Source organism: Corella eumyota, chromosome 5, assembly GCF_963082875.1.
Source record: "Corella eumyota chromosome 5, kaCorEumy4.1, whole genome shotgun sequence".
NCBI lineage: Eukaryota > Metazoa > Chordata > Ascidiacea > Phlebobranchia > Corellidae > Corella > Corella eumyota.
Window position 1 is genome coordinate 8,299,849 of NC_137494.1, and position 19,231 is coordinate 8,319,079.

General features: G+C 31.6%; 2 protein-coding genes across 2 annotated transcripts; both read left to right on the forward strand.

Moving 5' to 3' along the window:
- Positions 1-5,195: 5,195 nt before the first annotated feature.
- Positions 5,196-15,787, forward strand: LOC145751880 (uncharacterized). Its single transcript, XM_082568010.1, has 14 exons — positions 5,196-7,011; positions 7,793-7,826; positions 8,493-8,599; positions 9,437-9,592; positions 9,884-9,961; positions 10,194-10,387; positions 10,885-11,078; positions 11,478-11,529; positions 11,988-12,141; positions 12,443-12,575; positions 12,815-13,012; positions 13,594-13,655; positions 13,976-14,170; positions 14,333-15,787. The coding sequence occupies exons 1-14, from the start codon at positions 5,242-5,244 to the stop codon at positions 14,624-14,626; spliced, it is 3,621 nt and encodes a 1,206-aa protein (XP_082424136.1). The 5' UTR covers positions 5,196-5,241; the 3' UTR covers positions 14,627-15,787.
- A 381-nt stretch (positions 15,788-16,168) lies between these two features.
- On the forward strand, positions 16,169-18,427 carry LOC145752580 (ribosomal RNA small subunit methyltransferase NEP1-like). The gene is made up of 5 exons (XM_082568885.1): positions 16,169-16,351; positions 16,825-16,977; positions 17,205-17,354; positions 17,461-17,610; positions 18,008-18,427. The coding sequence occupies exons 1-5, from the start codon at positions 16,220-16,222 to the stop codon at positions 18,119-18,121; spliced, it is 699 nt and encodes a 232-aa protein (XP_082425011.1). The 5' UTR covers positions 16,169-16,219; the 3' UTR covers positions 18,122-18,427.
- The last annotated feature ends 804 nt before the right edge of the window (positions 18,428-19,231 follow it).

Below are 19,231 nucleotides of genomic sequence, written 5' to 3' on the forward strand. Positions count from 1 at the left end.
AATTAAACTTAAGTTAACTTTTATATGTTATTAAAGTCTTGGTGATCAAATTAACTTAGAAAGCTAAAATTGCACTATTTACTTAAGAAATTAAACTACAATTTTGTATATTATTAACATGATTAAAAATATCTCACAGCCTGATGTTCTTATATTGGAACACAAGAAGAAACAAGATGCAGAGTGCGCTTTAATGGAAAGAAATTCTTATTTAAACAACAACACTTCCTCATGTAATATATCCCGGCCTCGCGTTGCGACCAAGAACATGGCCGTGCAGGTTGATTGTCGAAGAAAAGCGGCAAACCGCGACAACGACATGTCAAGACAGGCGCTGATACAACTTCCTAGGCTCGAGAGTCCAAAAAGAGTTAGGTCGGACGTTTTATCGAGATTGCCAAAAAGTACATCAGTTCAAGTGGACATGCCAAATATAATACCTTCGCATGATAGCAGTTCGATGTTCGCCGAGTCTGCAAGTCCTGGAAAGAGCGTAACTCCATCTCGTGTTCCATCTGAAAAATATTGGGACGCAAAGGATAACGAGCATCTAAACGCAGTCCAGGTTGCCGATTGGTTAACTTATAATCAGTTTCCCTATGTATCAAATAACAGACCTAACTTGGCTTCGCAGCAACATGAGGACGAAAATTTTGATAAACCCAGGACCTTGATGCGAACTGAAAGCCCTAAACCACCTTTATATCAACCAAAAGCCTTTGCTACTTCAAGAAACAAACCTCAAACTTTAATATCTTCGCAAAGGTCTCTACAAGTAGATAAAGGGAAAGGTTTAGGAAAGAAATCCTTAAAAGTATCAGACGATCATCAGTTAAGTGATGGGGAAACTTGGGTAAAAACTTCACGCAAAACTTTGAAGACAAAATCCAATGAGAACGTAATGAATTCTCTCCGATTTCCAGAAACAAAACCTATCTATGACTTAAGACCCAACATCGAAACCGACTTTCATGAAAAAGAAATTAATTCCAGATCAAATATTACACCTTCTTCTAGTTTCGGCAATGCAGTTGTATTGGTAAGCGAAAGATTTGGTAGTAATACGGAAATGACCGCGTTAAATGATCAAATTTCAAGTTCTCAATACGATGATAGTGTTTCTGGTAATAACAATGATATGACAATTTCATTTCCTGACAACAGGATACAAACCTACACTGACAACTCACTTTTACACCGTGAAAATTTAAATAGCCAGTACGAAAACCCCGCTGAAAATATTATTGAGAAAGGCATCGTACTAAAAGATGACAATGACGGAAATTTGAAAATGATGGAAAACATTGACAATGATGACACTATTTTCTATGATACAACCTCTGACACGACTTCGGAAACCGTAATAAACAACGATAAAGAATACAGCAGTTTTCCTGTTTATTTAACACCTAGCCAAATTGACTACCATTTACCTGCTAAATTAGAAAGTGACACAGCCAGTGTTAAATCTAATATTTCTTTTAAAACGTTAAGTGAACCAGGAGTTGGCGTATTTTATGATGATAGTCACACAAGAGAAGATTCAGATTCGAGTTCTAAAGAATCAGAAAATTTTAACAAAATTTCGGAGAGCCATTTTGCGGACCCTCTATACGCGATGTCCAGCGACTTAAAAGTTTCAGACGACTCTGATTTTGTACCAGATAGTGATACCAGTAGTTTAGGCATCGATTCAGCTATCTCTATGACAACAGATAGTTCACAGCTTTTAAGATTTCCTAAAGCGCAAATTAAAGTTTATTCACGATCCAGCCTTGTCAATGAACCAATCTCAGAAATGTTACAACAGAATAACGAAAACGCTCTGTTTGATTTTGATACCGAAACATCGTCAAGTAGATCGTTAACAACAGTATATGAAGCACCCAGAAAAAAGATACCAGAACAAATGGAAGGTAGCCAGGTTAAATATTTGAGCGATCAGGAAGCAATGCAAGAATTGCAAGATATGTTTAGTACAAAAACAAGTAGCCATGATTCTTTTGATTATGACCAAGCTATTGTTGGGTCTACAGAACCTCAGTTTCAAGAAGATAGCAACGTTCACAACCTTTTACAATCTGAAAAACCAAGCACATCACGTTACGCTGATTCTAACGATACACCATCAAGTAAAATTTCATTGTTATCGTCGACGTCGGAACCTGATTTAGAACAATCGACCTATATAAGTGTTAGATCCCAACAACATGTGACAGACAACAACATCTATGACGATTTGTCGGTATTATCAGAGGGTGATTCGTTTATATACAAAATTGCTGATCAACCTACTAGAGCTACTGTTTCAGTTAAGAGTTACTCGGATAACTCAAGTCAGCAATCCGCAGATGGTGTTTTCATGATTCAGCCTAATCAAGCACAATCAACCGTGGTAACAGTTCGTTCCCTTTCTTCCATACCTAGTTTGAATGACAAATCATTTACTACTGAAGGTGATTTAAAGGACGAATCGCTTGCTGAAACAGATTTAGAGCAATCTTTAAAAGGTGCTACTTGTTATAGATTTGTAACAGACATAAGAAAAAAAATCCAGAATAAAATTTTCATCATTTAAACTTTTTTATCAACTACAATTTTAAAATATTTTTTACGTCTGAATCGACAACACGATTCTTTGTTTTTTTCTTAAATTAGTTTTATTTGAGTTTTATTGCTACTCTTTGTTATAGCAGCTGAAACTTACCAGGAACCCCCAATACATTTCTTAAACGAGTACGACGAAAAGTCATTAGAAGGTGGCGTAGCCAGCGATTATTCTTTAGGCACAGAACCGTCCAAAATTAGTGAAGATTCAGCAGAAACTAGTAAACCACAATCTAGCAGGGAAACTTTAGCTGACATCCATGCTTTGCGTGAAATGTTTGCTGATATTAAGGACACTTTTCAACAAGAAATGAAAGGCCAAGAGTCAGGTAGTAAATAAGGCGAGGATTTTTTCAAAGTTTCTCCTCGGACAATTTTTTGGGCCATTTATTTGGTTTTGATGTGGGTAGGTCGACTTTACTACCTTACCATAAAATAGCATTAGTTACCCCGACACCGTCTCAAGTTGACTTAGCAATTTGGAATAATTAAAATTTGCCCTGCTCAATAATTAAACTGCTGATTAGTTTTTGGCCAAGCAGTACTTTATACTGTTTATAACGACTTACTCGATGGCGCTAACTCGCAGAAGCAGTGGTGATCAAACCAAGAACCCCAAGTGAAGCAAAGTGTTTTAACCACAAGACTAGACTATGCTGCCTGTTTTTGCAAAGAGAAAACTATATTGTGTAATTTTAATCTCGTAAAAAAGTGTTCTTTATTTTAAAATCTGATACGGAGTCATGTAAGTAAGTGATACATTTTAACACATGTAATATTTTAAACCATTTTTTGCATTATTTTTTTAGATTAGTATTGATAAAGATTTAAGATGGATTGCCAAAAATTAAAACAAAAGATGGATAATGATAAAACAATAAAAGTTTTATTCTAGTTGTTCATGCTGTAAAAATTACTTTCAAATGTTCCTTTTTTTATTGTTTTACTTTTTTAAGTTATAAATATAATAAAGTGGTGTTAATACTAATAAGTACTTTTGCATTCGTTAATATAGGGTTGTATTACCAAAAACAATTTAAATTGTTATACGGTTTAACAATAAATAAAAGCAAAAAACAGCTTACTGATACAGGCAATAATAAATAAATTTGCCAAAACCCGTAAATTTAGTTTTGCAAGAATTTAAATTAATAGGTTAAGTTTAATCTGCTTTTATTGCAAAATGTAAATTATCCTCAAAGTTACATACTTAACACCATAAATTATTAACTAAAACAATATTTTATAATGTTCAAATAAGTGTACGAAAGCTCAATAAAAAATTAATAACTGATAAAAGTTAAACGGCTTTTTTTATTTTAATTGTTAACAAAGAGGAATAACATCTTACATATTTCAATAAAATTTAATTTTTAGAGGTGATCGTTGTAAAGTAATTTGGAATCACTGCCAGCGAATTAATATTTCTTTAATTGTTAATATAAAGAGCCAGCCAATACGTAAAATTATTTATTTTATGTCTAGAATTTTTTGTTAATGCAAAATATTTCAAAAAATGGGATGTTTGCAATAATATTTTAGTTACAGCTTGTGTAAAAATCACTTTATTATTTGTATGCAACGTACTAAAGTGGCATCGGAGTATTAGATAAGAAATTTAAGCTAACTGCTATTTTGTCAAATTTCCAAAAAAGGGAAATGCTTAATTGCTTTGTTTTTGTATGTCATCGAATAAGGTTTTAGCTAAATTTTACTAATGAAAATTTGTAGGAATACAATGCAGTAATTATTTTTATCACTCTCTAATTCTAATTTAAATAAAATTACAAACTTTTCTGTTTGTAAAATTGTAAGTAGTTAATTTACCTATAACTTATACAGGATCGAATGGATTGAATGGATCCATCAAATAGAATGTACCTGACTGTATATTAAATGGTTATATCGAATGGACCAAACGGATTGAATGCATTATGCTTATTCTGAAAGGGTGAGGGTCGGGGTTAGGGTTTAATTTATGCAATATTTTTGTTTCATTCCATTCATTTGATCCATTCAATTCATTTAATCCATTCGGTCAATTTGATATACAATTAATTTATTTAATCCATTCGATTCTGTATAGTTTATAGGTACCCGTTAATTTACACATTAACAAGGCTAAAGCCATACTATTTGTAGGACAAAAATAAAATTTAAAAAATTAATCACCAAAAATTAAACCTGTTTGTTTACCTTTCTGTAGAACTAGGCAGAGTTACTATAAAATGGCTTAAACTTTTACCGACATATAAAATTAAAGTTCTGCAGAATTTTTTGTTAAATTTTGCATGTTTTTTGATTTTACAAAAATATGATCTTTATTAAAATTATTAGAAATTAAATGTGTCTTAATGTTAATGGCATTATAGAAATTGCAATCAAATTAACCAAATAGAAAGTAAGAATTAAAAAATTGCAAACATTTTAAATGTAATTTATCATTAAAAAGTGTAAAATGAAGTTTAATTAACTGAATTTTTTATGTATATTGAGTTAAGCGATCTTTTATTACCATAGGGTCTTCATAAGATCCTTCAGTTCTTTATTTTGACAAAAGGTTTTTTAATAATTTTATTTTAGATTGTAAAGATAATTATAAAACATGAATGAATCAGTTGGTTTTGTTATACTATGAGTTTAAACACTGCCTGGGATCGAAAATATCAACCAAAAAGTTCAACTGTCAGTGTGCACTCATCCACAACTACAGAATTGTCAGTGACTGTAAATACTCCTCAATCAAATCCAGCTAGTTGGCCACAGCTAGGTGCAAACGAACAATTGCCGGCTGCACAAATGTCAAATGCACCCTTACAACACACCGAACCTCAAAGTGGTTGGGGTTCAATACCACCAGGAATAAATACAAACAATGATTTTGATGGCACAAGTGCATGGGGCAGGTTACCCGACATAAAATCAACAAACTCGCCCCCACATCAGGTTTCTGGTTGGGGTGATGCCCCTAGTACAACGGATGGTTGGGGACAGGCTCAATCTAATGTCGATGATGGCACCGCAGTTTGGGATAAGTCGACAGTTTCACATCAACCCCAAGGTAATTGGGGAGGTGGAGGTGATCAAGCTTCAAAAATCAGCGACAAGCCAGGAGGTGCCTGGGTTAGCAATGCAAACAATGTAGCTACTTTACCTAACTCAGAACCGTCAAATACCCAACTACCAAAGCCACCAGTTACCAAAATAACAACCACGAGCAATTCCAATGTTAATCAACCAGTTTCTTGGGCAAAAGCAGCTTCAACCGGACTACCAACAGCTGAAAATACCGCTTCTGAAACCGCACATGATGAAACACAGCCAGAGAATGTCGAAGCTCCACAACAGCCACAATCAACAGATAAAGATCCAATGCATCAGCTCGTTAATTCCCATGACGGTTGGGGAAAAAAGCCAATTCAACAAAGCACAAGTTGGAATGTTGCAAACGAACCTGTTTCTAATACCGGAAGACAAGTGAACAACGGCACAGAAGCATGGGGTAAAGCTCCCTCAGGACAGCTTTCCCCTGCTTCGGGCTGGAACAAATCGCCGGTTGAATCTAACAGCTGGGGTGGTGCTGGCAGCGGAGGTGCTTATGCTAATCAAGCTTCTGCTGGAAATAGTTGGAGAGGGCCGCAACAACAACAACACCAACAACATCAAATGCCGCCACAAGCACATTCTGGTTTTATGGGAAATGTGGGAGGTGGAGGAGGAGGAGGTTGGGGTGATTCTCAAATGCTCTCAGGTAATTCACTTAACGGACGCTGGAACGAAATGCCCAACCAACGAGGTAATACTATTAACCCACCATCAGGAAATTGGAATAGAGACATGAACTTAACCTCGAATTGGAGCAATGGGTCTAAGTCTCGACCTGGTCAAGGGGGACCTGGGTGGAATAATAACATGATGCCCCAACCTGGCAATATTGATAATAATTGGGGTGCAGGGCGTATGCTGGATGGGGGAAATCAGGGTCGACGTTCTAGCACTGTGGACAATGGCACTGCAGCATGGGGTGATCCCACTACTTACAACAAGGTGAATCTTTGGGAAAAAAGCGGAAAAGCGGGACTTGAAAACCCACCCAATGCAAGCGGGCCAGCAAACGGTGAACAAAAGGGGTGGGGAATGCCACAAAACCAACCTTCCGCTTCGCCAAAAGGATGGGGTGATTTGTCCCCAACAACGCCGAATAGTGTTGACAATGGGGCTTCTAACTGGGGTCAAAAACAATTACCCGCAGGCGAAAAGCCCTGGGATAATAAGGAGGGCAACAATTGGAATAGTGGGCCAAGGAAAATAATGAACAGCGGTTCAAATTATTCCAACGACCACCAATGGGGCGCTCAACAACCAGATAATTCAGTTGGATGGGAAGTGCAAGGAATTGTAAAGGTTAGTATTTTATTCATATTTTTGTTTTCACACAATTTAAGGTATATACCTGTAAACTAAGTTAAGATATTTATAATGATTTTTCAATCCAAAAACAGCAACAATTGGTTAAGGAGCTCAATAATAATATATAAATGTAAAACACTACCATGCAGTGCAAGTGTTTAACATTATATAGTTATGTTAAAAAAGTGCCATGAGTTTCTTAACAACTAATTATAAATAGATTGATATTTTTAATTGTTTCAAGATATTAGTATCAAATAAGATAACCTTGTGTTTATTTAAAGTCCGGTGTAAGAGTAAATATTTGAACAGTTTTGTGGGTAGTCTGACATTTATAGTCATTAAAAATAGGTTAAATGTGTTGCCATTATTTTAAGTACTTTTTTACACATTCCAATTTTTGTGTTTTTTTTTGTTGCATTTTATTTTTTGTAATATTTTTTCAACATACAACTAACATTTGCCTATATTAATTTTTTGGGCACCACAAGCAGCAGTTTTTTTTAAAGGGATTAAAATTTATAAATATTCCCACTTACCTTGATGGTTATTTCTTATTGGCATTTAACTTTATATTAGACATACCGTTAATTAATACAAGCAAACTTTGGTCAGAATAATAACATTTGAATTGTAATGTTAAACTATTAACATTTGGTTCATAAAAATACGCTTTTAAATAATATGAAATATCCAAAATCAAAGCACTTTTTCATGCTAACCTTTTGCAATAATGAATTTACTAAAAACTAACAAAAAAATTTATGTTATTCAGAATGACATGATTATGAAGAACAGTATGGATTATGGTAAGTTTAAAATATTTTTTGTTATTCTAAATTTTGTTTTTAAAAAGAAGTTCAATGTATATATTAGTATTGACCAAAGACTGTTTTATCATTTTTCTCTGTTCACTTATGTAGCAAGGGGACTTTTTCGTTAGGGTGGTTTTCTAAATACTAGTTTAAAAACATTATTAACACACCTACACTTGGTTAAAATATTAATTAACCTCCTTATAAGGCAATGACTTAATTGCCATAGCTGCAATTTTTATCTAATCAGGTTTATCAATATTATTGAGAAATTCTTATTTTTTGTGTGCCTTTGTTCTATGTTGATGAGAACATTTTTAGGTTTAACAGTAATTTAAAAGCATTTTTATTCGTTCAAAGTTCTTTTTTGTATTTTATACTCGCTGGGCAACTTTTTTTTAAATTTAAAGTTTGTTTATTTATGTCTATTGTTGGGCTCTAAAAGAGTATAATTTGTTAATTTGTTGAAGTGTTTATGAAACAACAATTATGTTTCTTTGTTACAGTAAAGCAATTTTATGTGACTGTAAGAATTCATGCTGATAAAACATCGCACTTACCTATTGTTCTTCCTTTTTGTACTAATTTAATACTTAATAATTAAAAAAGGGCACATATATACATATAAACCAAAAAAAATTATTATTTTTTATTCTAAAGGAAGAGGAAAAATTTCCCAACAGTCGAATCTCGGACCCCAAAACATGATCAGAGGAGTTCCACCAGCACCAGGAGTTCCTCCACAACTACAAGCACAACTTCAACAAGTAAATTCTTTTTTATAGTAACCATTTTGTATTTATTTAAAAAAATCAGTTTTAAGTTATTCTAAGATAGGATACCCTACACTTTGTTGCCTTTTTTTAAGCTAACAGTTGGCTGTGTATGTTTGTTTTAATCTGGTTCTAGTGTTTATTGATTTTGGGTCAGCAGAACTAAATACTGTCCCTAAGTTGGTGAGCTTTTTAAGGAATGTTTTGACATGGCCGTTGTGGACATTAAAACATAAACTTAAATAATAAAAAATTCTTACTTTTGGTGTGAGAATTTAATTAATGTTCATGAATTTACAAACTTGTTTGTGGTACTGTGATGTGTAACACAATATTAAAATAGTGAATAAAATGATATTTTTAGACACAAAAATTTAATTAGCTTGTTCAAGTTAAAAATAAATTTGTAAAAACAATAACTTTGGCAATTAAATTTAATTAGGCTATGCAATTATTACACATTACACAAATGTTCTAATAAGGCAATTAGTATGCCATTTTTTGAAGAAAAATGTGTTAAATTCCTACATATAGCATACTTGAAGACAATGTGAATAACATTTACAATGTTTATTCATATTTACTATGTACACACTAAATACCAAATGTATCAAAATCAATGATACTTTATTTAAATAATCATCAAAGGTCTTTTGTTAACACATTATTTGAAATACAATTTACAGACTGTCGAGATAGTAAAAAAGCCATACGCCAGACTTTTTAATGTTATGCAAATCTATTAGAGTAATACATTAGCTGGTGGGCTTAAAAATTTTTGTTACTAATATATCAAAATTTTTATTAAAATTAATACTATATTTGATACAGATTCGTAATGCTGCAGCAAGTGGAATTATTCCTTCTCAAGTCTTGGACCCGCAGCTCATGACACCTCAGCATATGCATGCACTTATTCAACTTGTTAACAAAGCTTCGGAACTGAGAAATATGCAGATGCAATTTAACATGTTAGGACAAAACAAGGTAATAAAAAAAAATAAATAATTTGAAGCTGACATTTTTGTAAAATGGTCGTTGAATGCATTCTTTCGTATTTGAATGTGTTTTTATTAGTTTCTGTTTTAATAAGTAGCCTATACAAACTAACTCCTTTTATGTTAATTTATTATTGTTTTTAAATAGCGCCATTAATTATATTCAAGTTCTTGTTGTTTAACTCTTTTTTAAAGAGAATTTCTCAATAGAAAAAAATTGTTTTTAATTTAAAATTTTTATTAGAAATTTTATTTTAAACATTCAGTTTTTTAATCGTAGAATATAAGTCCGATGATACGACACCAACAATTAGAACACTTGTCAAGATCAATAAGACAAACACAACAACAAATTGAGGTAATGTTAACTAAAAAGTCTGGTTTAGGGTAAAGTTTTGTTTAACTTTTTTTCTTTTTTAACATTGGGTGTTTTATTTTTGTTTTAAAAAACTAAATATTTAAAGTAAATGTAGTCAAGATATATCTAATAGTTTACCACTTAGCTTGGTGACATTACTAAAAATTTTTTCACTAATCTAACATTTTTATGTCTTTATAATAAGTCAAAAACTTTAATTTTTATATTAAAGGTGTTAAGGGGAGCAATCATGCAAAATGTCGTACAAAACACCCCAAATCTATCTAAACCTAAAATGCCAGGTGGTGGAATGGATTTGCGACCGTCAGTTGGACAAACAATGATGTCACCGATGAATTCCATGGGCTCACTTGGACAAGCACTACCTACTTTACCCAACTCACCCATGGGGAATCCCGGAAACAGGTTGGACAAGAATTTTTTTTATATATATAAATTTTTTTTTTTTGTTTGATTTTAAAATTATTGGTTCTTTGTAAATTTCATGTAATTTTGTCTTGTCAGGCTGGCCTTGTCTTCGTTTCAAAACAACATATTTTTTTGTGCTTTTTATCTTATTTATCGATTTTAAGATAAGGTTGCCTAAGATTTGATCCATTTTTTTCTTTATTCCTTTTTAATAAGAGAAAGATGCCCGGTTTAAAAGTAGATCTTTTAACTCTAAAATAAGAGTTTAACTAGGTTGAAGAAAAACAACTTTAAGATTAAGCTTAAAGAGTATATTCCTCTACCTATTTTTAAAATACATTAGCTTAACTTGTTATGTTAACAAATAACATGATTTTGTTAACAAATTTTTTTAACTTCTAAATTTAAGTTTTAAAATAATAGTTTATGAAGTACGAATTTACAATAATAAAATAAACCTTTAAGTAACCCTTCTCTACTTTTTATTATCAAAGGGAGGTAAAATCTCGTTTTATCAACAACTGGAAACGAAACAATCTTAATGAGATGGTAGACGGGGGAATGCCCCTTGAAGGCTTGCCAGACCCGGGGTTTCTTCCTCCAGGGCCCGGAGGTGATTTCGAATATGCCAACAACTACCTGGACAACCTAAAAATGCAATTACCCGATGCAATGATGCCAAGAGGAGGTAAGTTAAATGAGATCTTAAAAGTTTGTCGGATGACTTTTAAAAAACTTGATCATTTATAAATAAAGAAGCTTATTGGACAACTTATATGTATGTCAATTTATAGTCCTGCAGAATAAAAAAAAACTGCTGTTTGTGGTGCAAAATTAAAATTATTATGAGCAATTGCTAGTTGGTAGTTGCGACCATATTATGACAACTAAAATCATGACTGAAAGACTAGTATTTTTAAACGCTTTCTCAATTGAATTAATTTTATTGCATATTAAATAACATAGCAATCATTACTTAATACATTAAGAACCCTAAGACAAATAAATATTTATTACATATACACTATGTAAATGTTAATACAATAATATTTAAGTTATAAAAGTAAAAATTTTTTATTTGATTTAGGGAATATGAACATGCCCGGTGAACCAACATTAAACCCAATAGAACCTTCCTCGTAAGTTAATAACTTTGTTGTTTTTATTATATTAATAAACTTACAAACTATGTTGTACCATTCACTCAATTAAATGAGACTTTAATACGCTAAAGCTTTAATATAATAATATAATCAGTGTGTATAAGTGAGTATGTCAGTTTTTTTATTGTTTAATATCATTTTAGTTGTGACCTGCTACTACTTTGTGGCATCTTTAATTATGAAGTTACCAGTTTTTTAATGCAAGGCAAAATAATAATTAGCGGGTTTTTGAAAACTGATTTTTGAACACAGACCTTAATCAATTATATAGCAAATTGACAAAGGGGTTATAAACTGCTATTGGATAGCTTGTACTGTGTTTAGTAAAGTTTCATATCCTAAGAATTTAGCACAAAAAGATAAATCACTCGATTCAAAATTTTCATTATATAGTATTTTAAAAATTACATTGTTTTTTGTTTTTTAATTTTCAGTACTTTAAATGATATTGGGCCCCCTGAATTTACCCCTGGGGTTCCTTGGAAGGGTTTTAGGCACATCGACCCTGAGGAAGATCATGACATTACCCCGGGAAGCGTTGCAATTGCAAAGACGATGTCAATAAACACTGTACGAGATGCTGATCAGGTAGTTTTCCAGTTTTTTTTACTTTTTGGTTTTTATTTTTTTAATATTAAAACTTTTTAAACAAAAAAAATGGCACAATTTTATAAATTTTGTCTGGCAGTTTTTCACTGCTGATATTTTACTGTAAAATACTAGTACTCTATAATGCAAATCTAACCCGGCTTGCCGGTTAAAATCCAGCAATATTACAAAGTAAACAATATATAAATCTCCAGTAGGCAACCTGAATGATGGTATTGGCCCTGCCATATATCAATAGCAAGACACTGAAAAGTTTTAAATTTTTTAAATTGTATTTTAGGTATTGAAACGCGAAAGAAGTTCACATTCTGAATCGTCAACCAGTCTTCAACCTGGTGCTGAGAAAAACATTTCTGCCACACAACCCTCTTTAAATGTTAACAGTGAAATTAACGCATATCAATGGTCAACAGGTTAGAACGATATATTTAAAAAATTGTCCCTCAGTTTTATTGGTTTTTAAGTCAACTTGTTAGTGACTTTGTAGAACATTTAACCCCCAAGACACATGTCTATTTAAAAACTTTACAAGTATTTTAAGTAAATATCATTCAGGAAAAAAGTTGTTCACGAATTACGAAAATCAAAGTCCAATTTGCTTTTCAATAAAATAATCATAAAAAATGTTTAATTTATTAACGTTGTTCAACAGGTGCAAATGGGGCAAACCCCACCACAAAAATGAGCCCCTCGATGTTGTCGCACGAGCTGTGGAAGGTCCCCTTGTCATCAGGGCAAGCCAGTTATCAGTCCTCCCCCGGTTACCAACAAAACAAAAAGCTGGGACCTTCATGGGACCAACCGAATCAATCATTAGAGCAACCCCAGGCCCAAAGAATGCTTCAACAAGGTAAAATTTTGGGGAAAATTAAAATAATTGTTTTGGTTACCAGGGCCGGTACCCAAAGAAAGGGTTCTACTTAAGGGTCCCACTAAGATATGTTGGCTGTTTATCTTGGGATATTGTTATTTGATAAAAACCCAAATACCGACAATAAGAAACTTTTTACTAACCCACGCCCTAAACCTTTTCTGGGAAATGCCCTTGGTTTCTCTAAATACACAAAACGAAATTTGCAATTTCTGCATTTAATTTTTTTGATCTTGTATGGTTAATGTGTTGTTGTATGGCCTGTGTGGTCCTTTGCGATCCTGTGTGGTAATTATTAGGAATGCTCAAATAAATTTGTTGACCCCTAATTATTAATCCTTTTAATACTATTTTCTTGGAAGGATATCCTAATAAATGTAAAGTTGCAAGGATATGTATTTATTTCACTTTGCAACTAGCTCTATAAACAACTATGGTTAAAAATACTAAACATGGCAATATTTTGACTTTAGATAATTGTCATGGAATAACTTTAAAGAATATTTTTAAGTAAGCACACTGATTTTAGTGTATAATTCTTGTTAAATGTTTATATTAAGGTGGATGGGGCCCTCAAGATGCCAGAGGTTCATGGCTTGTACTTACCAACGTAAATGCTCAGGTATGCTCCTTTGTAAATTGATACAAACTTAAATTTTGGGGACAAAATTAAACAAATATTTTATGGAAAAAAAAAAGAATAATTACAGATTTGAATTAATATGAAAGAGTTTATTTCTTAATTTTAGCACATTCTTATGATTTAGTTTTTAAAATTAAATTGTTTTTAAAAACTGTTTTAATTTAATAAATTTTGGTTTTAACTTTTTTTGCCAAAAAATTCATGAAAAAGTTGTTAAATTTGGTATTTTACCAGTCACTATAGAGTATCACACTACATTATATAACCTTCATAACATTTTGTTCTTTTGTTATAATCAGGTTAATATTGCGAGTTTGGAACAATTATGTATGCAGCAGGGCGTTATGCAATCCTTCAGACCAAGTTTTCCTATCGAGGGAATGGCTTTGGTGAAATATGCTACCTTTACTGATGCTGAGAATGCCAAGAAAGCACTAAACATGTACATGGCTGGTACCACCATGATTGTTGCTACTGTCGCCACTGACCAAGAGGTAATGCATTGATTTAATAATTTTTCTTTAAAATCACTGCACTTTGACCTAAATTTTCTGTAAAATGTTGTTTTTAAAATTTTGGTTTTTAGGGAAATGTCTTTTGGGTTTTTTGGTAGTTTAGGTGGATTTTCAATATTGTTGTTTATATTTTTGTTGCAGGTAAACAACTTTGTGACAGCTGGAAATAACGGCAGCAAGCCGTTGTCATGGCAATCTGGTGGAAATATTGGAAATAGGTTGTCTAGCATGGGTTCGACCGGGGGATTTATTTCCCAGCCCCCTCTTTCCAATCCGGGACCAAGCAATGATGCATCGTGGGGTAACAACAGCAAGACTTCCTCTGGATGGGCAAATCCCTCCTGGTCAAGAGGAACAGGAGAAGAAGGATCCCGGATCATGAGTCCCATGGATAGCCTGCTTCCGGTTAATTTGCTCGGCGGCGAAACCATGTAAAAAGAACAGATTTTTTGGGTCTCTCTCGCAAAGAAAATTCCCGCCGTTTGCTTTGCTGTTGTTGTTTTGCACTTTTAAGTGTTCCAAAAAGGATTTATTCTGTTCTGTTTAGTATTTCCACTCCCTGTGTTTGCCGCTTTTTAAAATTTTTTCACTAAGTTTTTTTTTTACTGTCGACTACTTAGCTTGTTTGTCATAGTTTTGTGTGCGGTGAGGTTGGTTCAAGAGGCTTCAAGACGTAATTTTTTTTCTTTTTTTTGGTAGTGTTTCATGTTTTAATTTAAGTAAACTGATTCTGTCGCAAAGTCTTTTAAGATTAAAATGCACAGCCTTGCGTTATTGCAATTTAGTGCATCAAACTTGCTTGTGTTTTGTTTAGTTTATCAAGTTCGTGTGTTTTTGAACAATTTTAATTATTATTGCTATCACTATTGTCGTTTTTATATTCTTTTTTTTGGTGAACATGCCATGTTTTATCGTAATGTGTTTAGAAAAAATGTATTGGAAAATTTTATGTCATTTGCTTAGCTATTAATATTATACAAATTGCTATTTACAATCGAGTGAATATTTTAAAAAGCGTTATCAAAGTTTATAAATAATTGTACAATGTACCAAACTGATATTAATGCACATAATTTTGGTTTTAAATGTAGGTGCTGTGTAATTAACAACTCATTAAGCAACCCCTGTTTTACTTTGTTTTTTGAGTTTTTTAACGCAACCGGTTCGAAATTTTGTAGTTAGATATATTCATCTTGTTTCTTTTAAATCTATTTTGACAAATTGACAAGTTGCAAGAACTAATTGTGAGACACTTTTTCTCTTATTGCCCTCTTTGTCTATTCGTTCAATAGCGCCTATTTTAGACTTTTTCATTTTATTCAAAGTGCGATTTCTATTACCTACAACACAAAAATGATTTTATTGTTTTGTTTTTTATTCAGATACCATTTTCACACATGTTTTGTTTGTTGGCATTTTTTGGAGTGTGTTATTTGAAGTAGTACGACAAATTGTTTTTGCAATGACCCTTCATTAATGTAATAGTGATGCTGTTTTTAGTTTTTATTGAAAAAAAAAATTAACAAAATACAAAGACTCAAATTTAATGTACCTGAAATTAAAATTCTTTTTCTTGTTGTATTTTAATAAAAATCACATCCGTAAACTTTTGTGTTAAATTTAAATTAACAACACTTGTAAGATATTAAAATACTTAAAAAATATCGAAATGTTGACAAAAACCCTTTTTTGTGAACTGGCAAATATGCCACATATAAAAATCAAATATGGTTATTCCATCAACAACTTTGGCTTTTAAATATTACCTAGGAAAAATTATATCAAAAAATTTAAAATCCCAAATTGATCTTGTAAAATCTTAACAGCATAATTAAGCAACATTAATTATTTTATATTTAAATATTTTTGTATTATCGAAGTAATTTTATATGTCAGTACTTTATTTCGGTGCAATTCCACAAAACTTAGCCGTTGTTCCGTTAAAAAAATGTTCCGCAAAAATGCTTTTGCAGCGTGTTTGATAAAAGTTCTAGAGAAAACAACGTTTAAGTTCGAGATTTTCTAGTAATGTCAAAACGGCGATACGAAGTGGATGAAAATGAGGTGGAAACTAAAATAAAAGTGAAAAAAGTCAACAGTAAAGGCTCTCATAAAAGATTAATTGTCATTCTTGCAAGCGCTTCACTAGAAACAGTAAAGGTAAGTTTATATAAAAATCAATCCATAAACTAACAACCATTTAATCATGTTTGTGATTATACTTTAGCATATATTAATTTGAATCTATTTGCAAAATTAATGTAAAATCCTCATCATAATTTTTGGTATCAAAATGGTATATCAATATTAATCCTACAAAAAAAATAACTCTTCTGCTCCTATTTGAGTATAGGCAATTAATAGTAAACTCTTAATAATTAATATAACCATACTTTTACCCATTTGAAGAAATATAATTAAAGTATACATCAATGTACAGTATATATATTATTAACATTGTGGTCACAAGGTTTATCCCCATATTTATGCCATTATGTGATAGTTTTGGATATTGATCATACCAACAGCATTTAACTATGTTAAGTTAGCATTCTACATAGACTATGTTACTATTTTAATAATAATAAAAAAAAATTGACAGCTTAAACCGAAGACTGACCAATATTTTCCAGGTTGCGAAATCATTTGAACTCTTAAATTGTGACAAGCACAAACATATACTAAAGAAAAATAACCGAGATCCTGGCACATGTAGACCTGATATTACACATCAATGTTTATTAATGTTAATGGACAGTCCACTCAATAGAGCTGGGCTTCTTCAGGTTTGCTTTATTTTTATTTGAATATGTTTATGTACAATATGTGTATAAATGTTTTAAAATTCATGTTTGTTTAACTGGAAAAATATTAAAACCTACAAAAAAAAATAGGTTTTAAGAATTTTTTTGTGATCTTGTTTAACAATACTTTGTTTGGAAATTAAAAAATAATTTGATCTTTATGAAACGAATTTTTTAAAACAAAAAAATGTTATCTAACTTTTTTCCAGGTGTATATCCAAACTGCCAAAAAAGTTTTAATTGAAATCAACCCCCAAACTAGAATACCAAGAACTTTTGATCGATTTTGTGGCTTAATGGTTCAACTTCTGCATAAACTAAGTGTGCGAGGTTCTGATGCCCCTGTTAAATTACTGAAGGTTACAACTTTGTTTTTTTTTTACAATAAGCAACTGCATTTTTAATAATAGAAATTTTATCAAGTATTAGATTACTAAATTTTTGTATTGTAAATCAAACTTGTAGGTTATTAAAGGCCCAGTTACTGAACATCTTCCCCCTGGTTGTGAAATTGTTGGAACTTCTTACTCTGCTGATAAAGTGGTTAAACCTATCACGATTGTACCTAAAGATAAACCAATTGCTGTTATAGTCGGTGCTATGGCACATGGGGCTGTAAGTTGTTCAAATTTTATTTTAATAGTTTAAATATTTTTATATTTCGCTGGTTCTTTTTTCAAAATAATATTTTTTATTTTTTTGTCAATATAAAAAGGTTGAAGACAATATAATCTTAAACTTCAGTTAAATTTATGTTGCAATTAATGCCTGGTATATACTGTTAAAGTTGATACTGCTTTCATTTCACACTTTCTTTTTATTACAAATTTAAAAAATACAGAAATAGTAGACTAAAATTTACTGTTTTTATATCAAAACCACTGTAATATGCCCTGAACAATTTTGTTTTTACAATCTATTATTAGCCTTTAAATTGCTTTTATAGAACGTATTATTTTTCTTACAAACAGTTTTTGTATAAGAAAAGCTAACGGCAATTTATTTCTTTTAGATCACAGAAGATTATATTGAGCGATCCATTTCAATAAGCAACTATCCTTTGTCGGCTGCTTTAACTTGCACAAAAATTTGCTCAGCATTTGAACATAAGTGGGGAATAGTTTGACAAGAAATGTTATTGGATTGTTTTGTGCATTTTTCCTGTTATAAACATAAGAGTTTGATAGGGTTGGATATCAGAAGTCTAACATCAATATTGCCTCGAGTACTACGTAACATTTTTTTTCTTTTGTACCAACAGCAAGATTTTTGGTAAACGTTAATTTGAGCTTTGGTAAACGTTAAATTGAGACACACAAACAATCATATATTTTTTAATTAATATGTGTGGGGAATTTAATTATGTATTGCATGTAAAAAAGGCAACCTAATTATTTACGTTGTGCCGGTGCAGTAGAAGCTATCCATAATAAAAATAGAGAAAAATTATAAGAATAATCCAATTGAAAAAAAAACAGCAAAAAATATCTTAGATGTTGTAAAGTGATGTTACAGTGCGTTAAGACTGCTAGTGTGGTGCATGGCATCGGAATACGAACTAAAAGGTCTCGAGTTTGAGCCGCATCAATACCACACTGCGTTGATTGATGGTTCATTTCTGACTTGGCATCGAATAACAGATGGAATGGTTTTAGGCGCGCCATTATCACACCATAAGGTGTAGAATACGGTATTTAAGGATGGGTTAAACATATATTTTTCACATCTATTTTTACCAAAAAGTATTTATATATATTTAGACTGTGTAAGTTAGAAAAAAAATTAATATATATATATAATGGTTGTGATACTTAATTTTTTGTACATCAACAAAGGTAACAGAAAGATATACAATAATGCATTAATTCGTGTATATAACACATTAATGCGAAGGAAAAAATGACAAAATCAATTTATTAATTTTGAACATTATAAAAATAATATTGTTTACACAAAGATTTTATGGTTACCAAACCCGGTATAGATTAAATTAATATTAGTTACGATAAAATACATTTTAAAGAAATACACATAAAAATAAGAATAAACAAAATACCACAACAGAATTACACGGAAAATAATTATGATACTTTTCAATGAAAATATAATAGCAATTTGTAATATAATTAGTGCGTTGAACGTTTTATCAGATTCTTTTTGTTTATAAAATTTTAGCAACATAACTTTCCAAAAACTAAAAAACGGATTTTTGGTTTGGGTTTGTACATTATTTAAA

Coding starts and splice junctions, on each gene's coding strand:
- LOC145752580 (XM_082568885.1), top strand. CDS start 16,220: ATGTCAAAACGGCGATACGAAGTGGATGAAAATGAGGTGGAAACTAAA. Junction 16,352..16,824: donor CTTCACTAGAAACAGTAAAG/GTAAGTTTATAT, acceptor AATATTTTCCAG/GTTGCGAAATCATTTGAACT. Junction 17,611..18,007: donor GTGCTATGGCACATGGGGCT/GTAAGTTGTTCA, acceptor TATTTCTTTTAG/ATCACAGAAGATTATATTGA.
- LOC145751880 (XM_082568010.1), top strand. CDS start 5,242: ATGAGTTTAAACACTGCCTGGGATCGAAAATATCAACCAAAAAGTTCA. Junction 7,012..7,792: donor AAGTGCAAGGAATTGTAAAG/GTTAGTATTTTA, acceptor TATGTTATTCAG/AATGACATGATTATGAAGAA. Junction 13,656..13,975: donor TTACCAACGTAAATGCTCAG/GTATGCTCCTTT, acceptor TGTTATAATCAG/GTTAATATTGCGAGTTTGGA.